The 15,000-nt window shown below is 48.3% G+C and overlaps 2 protein-coding genes and 1 long non-coding RNA gene across 8 annotated transcripts in view; all 3 read right to left on the bottom strand.

The window, feature by feature from the left end:
- LOC126992274 (uncharacterized) overlaps positions 1-9,880 on the bottom strand; it is a 30,314-nt gene extending 20,434 nt beyond the window's left edge. Inside the window, exons 1-4 of one of the 6 annotated variants that reach the window (XM_050850928.1) lie at positions 9,407-9,880; positions 3,530-3,693; positions 2,642-2,755; positions 1,823-1,969 (exon numbers count right to left, since the gene is read on the bottom strand). In XM_050850928.1, coding sequence (XP_050706885.1) covers positions 1,823-1,969; positions 2,642-2,755; positions 3,530-3,679 — 411 coding nt within the window. In that variant the 5' untranslated portion in view covers positions 3,680-3,693; positions 9,407-9,880. Of the gene's footprint in view, positions 1-1,822; positions 1,970-2,641; positions 2,756-3,529; positions 3,694-9,048; positions 9,067-9,130; positions 9,175-9,225; positions 9,270-9,311; positions 9,353-9,406 lie in introns of those variants that run through there. The other 5 variants (XM_050850927.1, XM_050850929.1, XM_050850930.1 and 2 more) reach the window with 5 other exon arrangements.
- LOC126992278 (dimethyladenosine transferase 1, mitochondrial-like) lies at positions 7,744-8,906 on the bottom strand. Its single transcript, XM_050850936.1, has one exon. The coding sequence runs from the start codon at positions 8,904-8,906 to the stop codon at positions 7,872-7,874; it is 1,035 nt and encodes a 344-aa protein (XP_050706893.1). The 3' UTR covers positions 7,744-7,871.
- Positions 9,881-14,409: 4,529 nt separating the features above from the next.
- On the bottom strand, positions 14,410-14,985 carry LOC126992272 (uncharacterized). Its single transcript, XR_007746454.1, has 2 exons — positions 14,908-14,985; positions 14,410-14,796 (listed from the first exon to the last, which is right to left on the bottom strand). It is a non-coding gene; the product is annotated as an uncharacterized LOC126992272 (long non-coding RNA).
- Between the last annotated feature and the right edge of the window lie 15 nt (positions 14,986-15,000).

Genomic DNA, 15,000 nt, shown 5'->3' with positions numbered 1-15,000 from the left:
AGGTGTGTTGGTAACCCAACCCTCACAAAAATACGGAGTGGGGTATAGTGTCCAGGTGTGTTGGTAACCTAACACTCACAAAAATAATGAGTGGGGTATAGTGTCCAGGTGTGTTGGTAACCTAACCCTCACAAAAATAATGAGTGGGGTATAGTGTCCAGGTGTGTTGGTAACCTAACCCTCACAAAAATAATGAGTGGGGTATAGTGTCCAGGTGTGTTGGTAACCTAACCCTCACAAAAATAATGAGTGGGGTATAGTGTCCAGGTGTGTCAGTAACCTAACCCTCACAAAAATAATGAGTGGGGTATAGTGTCCAGGTGTCTCAGGGCCGTATTACTAAACATTTCGTTGCACAAGTTCACATATTTGACAAGGCTTTCGTAGGAGTTTGGGGCATTTCCAGGATTAACTGTATGGCCCTGGTGGTAGTTTTATCCTTCTTCTGTACCGTGAACCTGAAGAAACACTCATTAGAACTGATTGACCCTCTCTTTGACCTTTAGAAATAGTTGATATGAAAAGCGAAAATGTCTTGTAATACCGACCTCAGACTCTCAGTAACCTAACCCACACAAAATAATGAGTGAGGTATAGGTCGGTATGTAAGACACTTTCGCTTCTCACATCAGCTATTTCTAAAGGTCAAAGAGGGGGTCAGTCTGGTTCTAATGAGTGTTTCTTCAGGTTCATGGTACAGAAGAAGGGTCAAACTACCACCAGGGTCATAAAACTACTCCTGGAAATGCCCACTCCCAAGTAAAGCCTTGTCAAATAGGTGTTATTAGGCCATGAAATGTCTTAGAATATGACCCATAGTGTCCAGGTGTCTTGCTAACCTAACCCTCACAAAAATCAAACTAGCAAAGAATGAGTGGATACATTTTGCACATACTCTACACAGCGTCAGGGAGGAGAGAGAGATAGCCAAGGAAAGGAGAGACTCGGGACGTTAAACGAAGAGGAAAGAATAAAAAGGCTAGGTTAGGTTATGAGTGGGAGTGACTCGTGTCCCGTCCAACCCAGTGCCGGAAAATTGGAAGGTTAAAGAAGAAGAAAACAGGAACAGGAACAGAAGCAAGACAGATTGAATGAAGAAAATAATAATAAAAAGCAGAAATGAAAAAGGACAAAACAAGAAGAAGAAGGAAAACAAGGACAGGAACAGAAGCAAGACAGATTAAACAAAGAAAATGATAAGAAAAAGCAGAAACAGAAACAGAAAGAAGGACAAAACAAGAAGAAGGAAAACAAGGACAGGAACAGAAGCAAGGCAGATTGAATGAAGAAAATAATAATAAAAAGCAGAAACGAGAAAGAAGGAAAAAACAAGAAGGAAAACAAGGACAGGAACAGGAACACGGCAGATTAAACAAAGAAAATGATAAGAAAAAGCAGAAACAGAAACAGAAAGGAGGAACACAAGAGCAAGAACAGAGAACAAAAACAAGAAGAAGTAAAAGATGATATATACAGTTCCTCCAGCTTCCTTACTCTCTCACCTTACTCAACAGGAAGAAGAAGAAGAAGAAGAAGAAGAAGAAGAAGAAGAAGGAGAAGGCACTATGGGTCACATTCTCAAACATTTCAACACCCAAGCACACACACATTGACAAGGCTTTCATAGGAGTTGTGGGCATTTCCAGGGGTTGTCTTATGGCCCTGGTGGCAGCTTGAGCCTTCCTCTGTACCATGAACCTAAACCACCACTCGTCAGAACCCGCCTGACCTCCTTTAAGGCCCTTGGAAGTGGTTGACGTGAGGCGGAAGTGTCTGACACCACCAAGCCGTAGACAGGTCCATCAGCTTCCCCTCTCCCTACCTTGCTCAGGAGGGGCCCGTGATCCGCCGGGCAGAAGTCCTTCGAGTAGCGTCCCTTCTTCTTCTTCTTTATGGTGGTGCCCTGGACCCTCTGGACATTGTGGATGTGTGCCTGCCATTGTGAGAGGAACTGCATGGCCCTCGGGGTCTGGAAGGGAGAAAAATGCGATGGCCAGGAGGAGGAAGGGAATGAATAGGAGGAGGAGCAGGAGGAGTAGGAGGAGTAATAGTAGTAGTAGTGGTAGGAACAGGAGAGAGAGAGGGTGGTTTGGGCATGTGAAAAGTGGGGGGATGGTGGGGCATTGTGGAGAGCTGTGAAGAGGAGGGGGATGGTGGGGCATTGGCAGTGTGCTGGGGAGGGTTTGGCAGCACTGGGGAGGCTGGGGCAGGGGACAGAGAGGGTTGGAAGCGTATCATATGCCGCGTGACCTCACCGGAGATTACTGGAAACCCTGACGTGAGACAGATGAGGAGGAGAAGGAGGAGGAGGTCGAGGGATTAGGTTCCAAATTTTTAAGTGTTTCCGAGCCCAGGCACACAGGGCTGTCATGAGAGACGTAGGCATTTCCAAGGGTACTTTCATGACCTTGGTGGTAGTTTGACCCTTCCTCTGTACCACGAACATGAAAAACCACTCATGATAACCCTATTGATCTCCTTTTAGGCCTTTGGAAATAGTTGACGTGAGAAGTGAAAGAACCTGAGAATATCATCCCTTCCCTTCCCTTCTCTTCCTTTACCTTCCCTTCCATGCCCTCACCTTCCCTGTCCTTACCTTCCTGTACCTTCACTACCCTTCCCTTCCCTCCCGTGCCCTTACCTCGTTCACTGTGGCGCCCCTGTTTTGCTCCACCTGGCTCAGAATACCGACACTGTTTTTTGAGCCCAGGCCCCTCCATGGCGTCATTTTGGGGTAGACACTTCGGCATGTTCTCTGAAACAAGGAAGAGTTGGTGAGGAGGACGACACATGGAGGTGCAGGCAGCAGAAAGCCTATTGGTCATTACGAGGTTGCCCGCTCTGGTGATTTAATCTGCTGGACAGCCACTTAGCACTTAGGCGTTCAATTCATTCCTGACGCTACAAAATGACAGTCAATTAGATTTTCAAAGGAGTTGATGGTGTTCCCATTTACTGCTTCTGAGGGAAGGTTGTTCCAGTGGTGGGTGACTCGGTCTGAGAGGAAACTCCTGCCGTCTGTACTACACCGCCCAGCTTGAACATGTAGGCCGCTGCTTCCAGTTGTCAGGTTAGTTTGTGGCTCAAAAAACTTGGAGGGTCCACGTTACTGAACTTGAGGCACTTGAAAACCTGCATCACATCCCCCTGAGGGCGTCTTTTCCAGCATGAAGAGGGTGACTCACTCCTCGTATGGCTGAGCCCTCAATGGTGGAATACTGTTCATAGCACTCTCTCTAATAATTCAATGTCTGAAGGTGTGGAGGAGGAGGAGGAGGAGGGGAGAAGACTAGAATTGTGGGCCTTCTTCCCCCTCCTCCTTTTCTTTATTCTGCCCAAGTGTGTGTGGGGCAAGAGAGAGAGAGAGAGAGAGAGAGAGAGAGAGAGAGAGAGAGAGAGAGAGAGAGAGAGAGAGAGAGAGAGAGAGAGAGAGAGAGAGAGAGAGAGAGAGACACACACTAGCAGTAAAGAGGAAGGAGCCTCAACAAGAAGGAAAGGAAAACAGCCAGACGGCTGCAGCTTCACCCACCCTTTGAGAGGTGAGTCGCTGGCACCTCAGGAAGTGCTCCAGCCTCTCCGGGCCCCACTCCGGCACCACGTTCTTCAGCACGTTGGGGTCCCCGCCGTGGCGGTAGAGCAGGGCCAGCAGCCTCCAGTTCCTCTCGTCTGAGCCCTTCATGGTGTGGACTCGGTCTGTAGGGAGTAGGGGAGGTTAAGGCTTGGCTTCATCACCAAGAGAGAGAGAAGGAAAGCAATGAGTGAAGGAGAAAGAACAGGAAAGGAGGGAGCGAGGGGAAGTGTAATGCCTGGCTTCATAACTGACATTCCTTCTATCACGCCTCTGTGCAGTGACTGATTTGGCCGAGAGTTTAGTTCAGAAGATAGAAACAGTTTGATGAAGGCCTACTGAACAACTGCCAGGGTTGAGAATCTTTCCTGACCCTCAGATGTTCAGAAAACTGAGCCCAGATACAGGCAAGTCATAAGAGGGAACATGGACACTGTGACTCAGAGGCCTGGCACCTGCTACAGCTGTGGAGGGTCCCTGCAGCACTCACTGGTCCAACCCAGATACAGGCAAGTACAGAATGCTACATGGACACTGTGACTCAGAGGCCTGGCACCTGCTACAGCTATGGAAGGTCCCTGCAGCACTCACTGGACCAACCCAGATACAGGCAAGTACAGAATGCTACATGGACACTGTGACTCAGAGGCCTGGCACCTGCTACAGCTGTGGAGGGTCCCTGCAGCACTCACTGGACCAACCCAGATACAGGCAAGTACAGAATGCTACATGGACACTGTGACTCAGAGGCCTGGCACCTGCTACAGCTATGGAAGGTCCCTGCAGCACTCACTGGACCAACCCAGATACAGGCAAGTAGAGAATGCTACATGGACACTGTGACTCAGAGGCCTGGCACCTGCTACAAATGTGGAGGGATGCTGCAGCACTCACTGGACCAGGAGAGTCAACAGGCAAGTGAGAGGGAACATGATGCTATAGCCAATCTAGGAGACATTGGCGGACGGGAGGATTCCGCGGGGGTCTCTCCTTCCGTACCACGCTGCCACATCTCTGTCTCCAGTTGTGGAATTAGTGATCAGGTGTGAAGTGGACCACCATTAGCCTCCCTTCATTTCCTCCTCCTCCATCTCTCTCTCTCTCTCTCTCTCTCTGCCTATAAGACAACATATATTGTTCATCAAGCACTCATGATCCAGTTTAGCGCAGACTCTTTCAATAGTTCTTTCACTAACATTAATGGCTCTCGCTGTTCTTGCAGTTACTCTTGTGGGTGGTATGATAAATCCTGTTGTTTTTTTCATCTAAAAAGTGCTTGTTTACATTATAAATGAGTTCTTTCTCGCGGCTGTGCAGCCAACGACGACGTGGAAAGGCAGGGAGAGGGAGGGAGTGGAGAGGCAGAGGTGGAAGCAGGCCACCCATGGGCCCACCTGCTGAGCCTTCCATGACCTTGAGAGAAGTGACCTGGGCCCTGGATGTATAGAATGACAACGTTGGAATACAACGTTGTCAAGTGTCGTGGTATTTAAACAAAATCTTTGTTATTATCTTAAAAACGAAACAATCTTAACGCTATATGATCTTATTGGATTATCCAATTATTTAATTAAATTCATTTAAAGGTAGTAAATAGCTGGCATATGAGAGGAAGGGAGAAGTGTTGAGAGTGTGTGGCAAGGTGCAGGGCTTAGCTGACCCACAGCTGTCACCCCCCCGTCCGCCAGTTTCAAACAGATTGACTATACATGGACATTGTGACTCAGGGGCTACAGCTGTGGAGGGACACTGCAGCACTCTCTGGATCAAAAGAGTCAGAAATTCTATCCCAGTTGCAGTGGTGGGCACCGCTAACCAAAAACTTAGTTTCTCTAACTGGTAATCCACTAACTAAAAAGTTCACTTCACTTACGCTAAACCGCCAAACCGATAAAGAAATTAGTGGAAGCTCACGCTAACCACTAACTCTTTATATGGATTTAGCTTTGGTTTAGTATTTTGGCTCTAAAACCCTTGAAAACAGACCTAGTGACCTGAAATTTGAAATGTAGCTTAGACACAGAGCTTTTCAGAGAGGTATAGCATGCTAACATCCGATGGTGATAAAGTGTACACATGTAAACAAGTTAAACTCAACATACACTTTATTTATGCCTTATATATGAACTTGCAATAGCAGTGCAGAAAAACAAGAAAAAAACAGTATGAATTTTTTAGTGGACATAAAGTTTGTGGAGAAGGACTAACTACATTTAGCGAAAGCTAATTGGCCCACTAACTGTTTCCAAAGCTATCGAAAACGCTAAACAGCTAACGAAAAAAATAGCTTCACTAATTAGCGGTTAGCAGAACAGTGCCCACCACTGCCCAGTAGCATAGTAACACAAGAAGAATTGTTTTCACTGAGATCTGTGGCTGTATGGAACAATTAGATTGAGGAGTTTCTTTGATCCCAGAACATAAATACTTTCAAGGAAAGGCTGGATACATCGACGGACGGCAGAAAGCACTGTGCAATGACTTCACTGCCATCATCCTCTGTGACACCACTAACACAACAAGAGTTGAGAGTAACCTTCATATATATATATATATATATATATATATATATATATATATATATATATATATATATATATATATATATATATATATATATATATATATATATATATATATATATATATATATATATATATATATATATATATATATATATATATATATATATATATATATATATGAGTGGCATTCTCCACTGGAACCCATCCATAAATATCTACTATAGTTGGTTTCACGAGAGCTGGCGGAGATTTTCCTCCAGGGGTGGACTCGCGGACTTGGCATCAGTGCTTGAGTGACGGTCTCTGCGCCGCTCATTGGCTGTTGTTTACTAGATTTAAGCTGCAGCAATTTCGTTTGCCATGACAGTCTACTTTCTCTCGCTCTCTGCCATCTCTTAACCCTTCCACGCACCGCGACGCGATTCCAGTCAAAACAGAATCGTCTACATCAGCTTTTGACTCGAATCGCGTCAAAACCTTTAAAAAATTTGCCAGAAATAAAGTATAATTCAGAATCCTGTCAAATTTTCTTTGTGTCATAGATCCAAGCTACACCTATAAAATAAACTAATTGTCAACTCTCTCATGCCATTGGATTTGAAGTGATAATTGTCCGTGGTTTAGTTGCCTCTCACCAGGCAGCCTGTGAGCGAAACTGTCGTCCCTTTAAATTGTTTTTTTCAGAGTCGGTAAACTTTGCTATTTATTTGCATTTCTTGATCATTTTTTTCTTTCATAAGGCACAATAATCTCTTCCAAAACCAACGATATATAATAATGGCAGGAAAAGAATTTTCGCTGCCAGTCTGCGAGGCCCCATAGGGAGCCCCAGACGGATGTCGCAGTGGAAAGAGTAACTTATTAAACTTTTGGTGCGTGAAAGGGTTAAAATCAACACTACTGGTATACAAATGTAGTTATTCTTATAATCGCTCTTCCTTATGGCTATCTATTAGTTTGTTACCCACAAATAGTAGAAACATATTTCAGGATATATGATAGGACGGACGATGAAAGAAAAAGAAGGTTCTTGCCCTAGGCCAATGTTTACGTTATGGCTAACATTATGACTAAGTCAGGACTAAAAATATACCAAGAAATCTTACAATAAATGAGTTAAGTAACGAATGACATTGTGTAGACTGTAGCCTAGCACTTTGTAGTAGTAAAAAGTAGTAAAAATAAGTCTAGCCTTAACAGTCGCTGGATATTGTCCATTAAGGCTACGTGCAGTTCCAACTTAGTTTTGTTATGAATGTCATTTCAGATTTATTTATAATACCTATTTCAAAAGGCACATACTTATCAATAAAAATATTATTGCAATAGTTTTTATTGGTGCAATCTGTTACCTTACTGCTCAAAAAGGGTTTTGGTAGGAATCCAAAGTCAATTTTATGCTCGTTGGAACTAGTTAAGAATTGGCCAATGAGCGCGCAGTACCGTCACCCAACCAATGATGCCAAGTCTGCGAGTCCACCCTGGAAGGCTTAGGCCCACCAGGTCTGGTGGAACGGACTTCAGTAAGCATAACTGATATAAGTGTTTAGGTATAAAATCAAAGAATTGATTGTGAATAAAATACTCCTGTAAATGTGTATCACTCTATAGAATAGTATGGATGATTCAGAGGGCAATGATAGCTTTCAATAAATAACAAAGAATATAATTCTAAAGCTATACACAACTGCATAACACTTCATGTGGTGTTGAGGAAGAGCCAAGGATGAGGGACCAGACAAAGGCCAACATCCTCTGACAGCTACAAGGAAGATGGCTCAGGGAGAGGAAGAAACAGTGGCCGCAGCAGCAGCAGCAGGAGGCGGAGGAGGTATGATGTCATCCCAGTCCTCGTCGACCTCAGTGGCCGGGTCGCGGTGGTTGTACTTGGCCAGGGTTGGGTGTCTGTCCAGGATGGCATTGTAGGTGTGGCAGAGGCGGCCAAACTCTGCCATGGTGAGCTGGAACGGCCGCAGCATGGGGTCCACGTCGGCCACCTTGAAGAGTTTGTCCGCCAGGCTGTCCCTCACCCTGGTGGGGAAGAGTGTGCCAGCACCCCGGCTGCAGTACTTCTGGCGGAAGGCGAAGAGGCAACGCGCCACCTTCTCCACCAGGGGGAAGGGGAGGGGCACGGGGGGAGCCGCACGAGGGGTGAGGTGCACCACCCCCACGCTGACGTCCGGTGGAGGCACAAAGGCGCGGCCAGGGATGGTGAAGCAGTGCTTGACGTGGCACCAGTTCTGGCACATGAGGGACAGGCGACACCGCTGGGCATGGCCGGGCCGGGCTGCCATGCGCTGGGCCACCTCTAGCTGATAGGTCAGCGTGAGGCGCGTGCGGCCGGTCGCCCAGGCGTTCCTGCGCAGACTAATGTCCTCCAGCCAGCACACAGTGAGGGGCGTGGCCACGCTGAACGGCAGGTTGCCAATGATGTGTGTGTTGGGCGGCCGGCCCTCCCAAGGGCCATCAGAGGCCAGGAAGACGCGCTCCATGTTGAAGGTCCTGGCATCTCCCAGACACACCTCCAGGGCCCCCCCAGATACCTCCTGCAGCACCTGCTGGGCCGGCAGAAACGTGGCGTCTTTCTCCACCACCGTGACGCGCGCCGCGCCCTGCTCCAGCACGGCCCGCGTCAGGTTGCCAGGGCCAGGGCCCATCTCCACCACGTGCGCGCCACGCAGCTGCCCCGCGGCGCGCACCAGCTTGCTGCACAGCCTTGGGTCCAGCAGGAAGTTCTGGCTCAGCCTCTTGAGGGCCCGCAGCCGGTACAGCCAGCAGCTCCCCGCCGAGGGCAGCGGGCGGCAGGCGGGCATGGCAGGCCACACACTCGGGGTGGAGATCAGCTTACTCAGTCACCGCTGCGGTGGCCGCCTGTTCACGCTTTGAGTCACCGGCACACACTGGCCTGGGGTGCAGGCTGCAGCGTCCAGCCCCACTCACCACCAGCTTACTCACCACGCTAGTGTTCACGCCTTTGAGTCACCGGCACACACTGGCCTGGGGTGCAGCGCCGCCCACCACTCACCAGCTTACTCACCACGCTAGTGTTCACGCCTTGAGTCACCGGCACACACTGGCCTGGGGTGCAGCCAGTGCAGCGTCCCGCCCACCACTCACCACCAGCTTACTCACCACGCTAGTGTTCACGCCTTGAGTCACCGGCACACACTGGCCTGGGGTGCAGCGTCCCGCCCACCACTCACCACCAGCTTACTCACCACGCTAGTGTTCACGCCTTGAGTCACCGGCACACACTGGCCTGGGCTGCAGCCAGTGCAGCGTCCCGCCCACCACTCACCACCAGCTTACTCACCACGCTAGTGTTCACGCCTTGAGTCACCGGCACACACTGGCCTGGGCTGCAGCGTCCCGCCCACCACTCACCACCAGCTTACTCACCACGCTAGTGTTCACGCCTTGAGTCACTGGCCTGGCGTGCAGCGGGCCGCCCACCACTCTTCTTGTTGTTCAGTGTTATAGGGGACTAGTTGTTGTTGTTGTTGTTTTGGGCCGCTTGGGGACTGGTTAAGCCACGCACTCACCACCAGCCGCCGAGGCGTGTGTTTGTTTACCTCTTGCTCTTGCTCTTGCTGTACAGGTGACCCGTTGGAGAGTCAGGCCTTCATATCGGCACAACCTGTAAAAATAAAAACAAAACAAGCAGTTTATATCCATTAAAGTCTTCCAATTCCCTATTTCTTGCACTTCACATCTTTTCCAGAAAACTCCTCATGGCTTCTGTAATTCTCTCATTTGCTTCATCACTCAGTCCCAGCAGCAGCAGCATCCATTCCCTCTCTGTTCTTGCAATCCTCCCATTCACATCCCAGCCCACCTCACTCAGTGCCACTCTCATCATCTTCCTCCCTTCTCCCTTGTTGTTTACCTGCAACAATAAACTTTCAATCAATCAATCTTCGTCCTCTCTCTCCGGTACCTCCCACACACCAGTATCACATGCACGACAGTTTCATCCACACCCCTGTCACACATCTGACACACTTTGCTGCGGGACTCAGGCCACCTGTAATTTCTTGCATTCACATTCATACACTGCGCCCGAGCTTGGAAGAGAAGATCACCACCCAGGCTTCCATCATACCAGCTGAGACACTGCGCGGGGTTTCCTTTTCCCTGTATCACTCCAAAGTGATCTATCGCTCCATCGCATGTTTCCACCTTCTCAGACGGTCTCAGACCTCTCTTCCACTTTCTCACACCCCATTCTAGACCCTCACTGTTCCTGTCAGTCACCTTCCACTCAAAGAAGCGCCTCCCTTATCCTCTCCGCTCACGTACCCACCTGACTCGCATACCACTGTCACATACTGTCAAGTCTTACGCTTTTTGCGTAAGTCTTACGTAATTTCGGTGATTTTCAAGTCTTACGGCGTAAGTTGAAAATCTTACGTTTTTTCTCCGCTTGCGATGTTTTTTTTTTCAATATGTATGATTTAAAACAATTGGAAATATATCGTACGCGCCATATTTAAATTCATGTGAGCGTGCCGCGTCCTTTGTATCGGCAGCTCCTGTGAAAAGAAAACAAAACATGCGGAAAGTCTGTTCTCGGGGCAGGATGTCGTTCCCTACATCTCGCACGCCACGGCCCTCCAAGAACTCTTTCACTGCCTCAATCACTCGTCCACTCGTCTCACCACTGAGCCCCAGCAGCAGCACCATCCACTCCCTTCCAGTCCTCCCATTCACTCCACGTCCCATCTCACTCAGAAACACATGCAACATCTTCGTTCTCTCCCTGTCATACTTCTTACATTCCAGCACTACATGCTGCACAGTCTCGTCTACACCCCTGCAACACATCTGGCACACTTTGCTGCGGGACTCAGACCATCTATAGTTCCTTGCATTCACATCCAGACAGTACTGAACCGTAGCTTTACACACAAGAATAGGTCAGGAAATTCCGCTGAGTCTATCTTCAAAATTATTAATAGTTCCCAGTGGCGATTTTAGACTCTCAGGAGCCATAGGAGGGAGTATTTAAGTACCTCTCCCCCGCCACACACAGTCTACCCCCTCTAGTATTTACCCGGGGTTAGTTCCTCTGCCTAACACACAAGAATGGGTCAGGAAATTCCGTTGAGTCCATCTTCAAAATTATTAATAGTTCCCAGTGGCGATTTTAGACTTTCAGGAGCCATAGGAGTGACATTTTAAGTCTACTCCCTCGTGTATTTTTCCGGGGTTAGTTCCTATGGGTGATATAGTGACAGTGTGATGCGAAATTCTGCTGGTGATGAAAGTCCTCAAGCGGAGAATTCAGTCTCAAACCCGTTTCTGGTTAATCTTTGGGACTTATCTATCACACTTTTTCCGTCTGGGGTACTGTAGTTTAGAGAGTTTTGTTTCCTGTTGTTATTTTTGTGTGTGATTTTACCCTTGACAACTTCCTGTGATGTAAGAAATAACTAAAGAATCAGACAAGCAATGGGTACTAACGCGTTGACTTGGACTAATCTATCACACTTCTCCGTTCGGGGTGCTGTAGTTTGTGGTCTTTATTTTCCCCTGTTTGTTTTTGTGTTTTTTTGCCCTTGACAGCTTCCCCTGATGTAAGGAAGGAACTAAAGAATCGGATAGACAGAGGGGACTAATGCGCTGACTCGGACTTAGGCTATCTATCAGTTATCCGTTTGAGGAGCAGTAGCCTACTTTTGCGATCTTTTTTCCCCCCTGATGATTTTTACGTGTGTTTGTGCCTTTGACTGCTTCCTCTGATGTAAGAAAGTAACTAAAGAATCAAATAGACAAAGGGGACTGTGGGGTTCTTGAAAGGTCTGGACTTCCGAAAATCCCGTAAATTCTCAGCAATAAAAAATATAAAATAAAATATCTGAAAACTTAGTTATCAGACTCACAGCCCCTCTAGTCCTTATTATTATTTAAATATCTGACCAGTCACGTCTCTCATAGGGTAAGCAAAAGCCAGATAAAACCTGCTCTTAAGTTTATTGAAAGCCACAAAGAAATTCGCTGGAAATTAAGAATAATTAATCAATACCAAGCACACAGCAACCTAGCTATCTATCTTAAAACATCCTAGCAAATGGTTACTTAGCTGTAGGTGGGAGAAAGGGGAGCCACACCTTATCTGCTTCGTGAGTCTGGAGCCCTGGAGTCCTTCCTCAATCCTCTTCGTTCCTCTCTGCAACACGCCGTGCCCTCCTTACCTCCCACGGGCTTCCCTGACCTGAGTACACAGTCACTCTGGACTTGCGGATACTACAAGGCTGGAAAGACCACCACGATGAGAAACGTGGCGCGGGAGGATGTGAGGGACGTCCGCTCGCGGTGGAGTCTCGGAGGAAGAATGGCTAAGAAGATGGCGGTGGCGGCGGGGCCCACAATGCTCCGCTCCCCGGCCGCGGTCAAGATGCCAGCTCTCGCCATACTGACATCTCGTTTTCTGTGCAACACTTAAGGGGCTCTCACACATTCCCGGTCCCGGTCGCGACCGTCCCCGATGACTCCCGATAAGCCAGTCGCCGGTCGACCGGCTGTAAGATCGGGGATTGTCGGCGGCAGACCGCCGGTCGACCGCCGGTCGACCCTGAGGACCGTAGACGCAGCCGACCACCGCCGGTCAACTTTAAAATTTTCAAAGATATCGGCGATGCGCCCGGTCGACCGGCGGTGTGGAAAAATGTCGCCGGTCGACCGGCGGTCAGCCGCCGACACCCACGGCAGACCGGCGGCAGACCACCGGTAGACCGGCGGTCGACCGCGAGTGAACACCTGTGTCTGACCTGGGGATTAGCGAGGGAGGAAGGAGGAAAACGAAGAGGAACAGGTAGGAGCGAGGATGAAGAGAGAGGGAGATGAGATAAAGGAGGAAGAGGAATGGGTGAGAGAAAATATATATATATATATATATATATATATATATATATATATATATATATAGAGAGAGAGAGAGAGAGAGAGAGAGAGAGAGAGAGAGAGAGAGAGAGAGAGAGAGAGAGAGAGAGAGAGAGAGAGAGAGAGAGAGAGAGAGAGAGAGAGAGAGAGATAGAGAGAGAGAGAGAGAGAGAGAGAGAGAGAGAGAGAGAGAGAGAGAGAGAGAGAGAGAGAGAGAGAGAGAGAGAGAGAGAGAGAAGGGAAAGGAATGGAAGGAGGAACAGGTGGGAGGGAGTGAGGAAGAGAGAGGGAGGGATGGAGGAGAGTGAGGAAAGAAGGGAGAGAGGGTGGAAAGAGATGAAAAAAAGGAGGAAGAGGAATGGGTGAAAGGAGAGAGAGAGAGAGAGAGAGAGAGAGAGAGAGAGAGAGAGAGAGAGAGAGAGAGAGAGAGAGAGAGAGAGAGAGAGAGAGAGAGAGAGAGAGAGAGAGAGAGAGAGAGAGAGAGAGAGAGAGAGAGAGAGAGAGAGAGAGAGAGAGAGAGAGAGAGAGAGAGAGAGAGTTTTATGCACACGAATGAATTTTGGTATGAAGCTATTTAGGAGGTAATTATAAATATATGAAAATGCAAAGAAAGTGTTTGCTCGTCGATGTGCAGCAGGTCTGCCGCCGGTAGACCGGCGGTCTGCCGCCGGTAGGCCGGCGGTCTACCGCCGACTGACCTGCTGCAGTCGCCGGTCGGAGAAATCGAAAATCGTATATGGTCGCCGGTCTACCGCCGGTAAACCGCCGGCTTACCGGCGGTAAGCCGCCGGTCTACCGCAGGCAGACCGGCGGTAAGCTGCCGGTCCCGGGATTATTGCCTATTTTGTCGGCGGTCAGGCCCCGATCGGCTTATCGGGAGTCATCGGGGACGGTCGCGACCGGGACCGGGAATGTGTGAGAGCCCCTTTACGCTAAAACGCCCTAAAGGCTATGGATTTATTATTTATTAATAACCTAACACATGCACTTGGTCATAGTGGGTCATGCATCCCACACATAGCTCAGCTTTGGCAGTAATAACGAAATGATTTAAAAAAAAGGTCCTGTTTCCCGCCTTCTAGTTTTCCCGTCTGATCTGTGACTACTCCCGCTCTCTCAATCAAAATGGCGGGGACTCCCGCGGTATTTTTCCACGGGCCACTCCTTGAATAATGAAATCATGACAGGGACTAATGCAATGACTTGTATTGCTTGTAGATACAACCGGAGCTGATAGTTTAGGTCTTGGCATGTGACAGAGGAGCTTGGAAACTTGGCACTGAATTCTCGGCCTTTGCAACTCCTTAAAGATGTATAGAAAGTAATCCTAGAGCAGTATCGTTAGGAGTTGAGGCTCTGATGATAAAGGGGACAGGATATCCTACCTTCCTGAAGGACTCTGTGCTAGTACTTGCCTCCATCAAAACTTTTAAGGATTGCTTCTATTTTATTTGCAGCATAATTCTGAACAGCTGGTACACACATATTGCGAGCTGAACATACATAGAATTTCGAAAGTCAAAATTCATGTCTGCTGAAATGTTAAGTTTTTGTAATCTCTTTTGTACGTTTGTGCATATATATTTTTTTATAATTGTTTTTCTTTGCAGAAGGGTGCTCTGGCATCAAGCCCAAGAAGAAGAAGAATTGAATACTCTTCAGAGGATCAGCGTGCACGGCGCACGTGCAGGAAGTCCGTGCATGAAGGTGAGGCGGGTCAGGTCAAGGGCAGGTCAGGGCAGGGTCAGTCCTCGGTCAGGGCGGCGGTCGTGCAGGCGGTGGCGGTGGCTCAGGGTCACAGTTTCACCCCTCATCTTGAGACTAAGAGAAGAGAGGGCGGGAATCACTCAAAAGTAGGTAACTAGTATGAACACACACACACACACACACACACACACACACACACACACACACACACACACGATTACTCACCCTTGGAACACAGCAGATGCAGTCTTTAGTGCCGCAAGCGCCTGGCCTAAAATGATGATATCCCGCTGGACATTGATCTGTGGAAAGTATTCC

Source organism: Eriocheir sinensis, unplaced genomic scaffold, assembly GCF_024679095.1.
Source record: "Eriocheir sinensis breed Jianghai 21 unplaced genomic scaffold, ASM2467909v1 Scaffold433, whole genome shotgun sequence".
NCBI classification, from domain to species: domain Eukaryota; kingdom Metazoa; phylum Arthropoda; class Malacostraca; order Decapoda; family Varunidae; genus Eriocheir; species Eriocheir sinensis.
The sequence above is the reverse complement of the archived record's forward strand: the minus strand, read 5'-3'. Positions and strand labels throughout refer to the sequence as shown.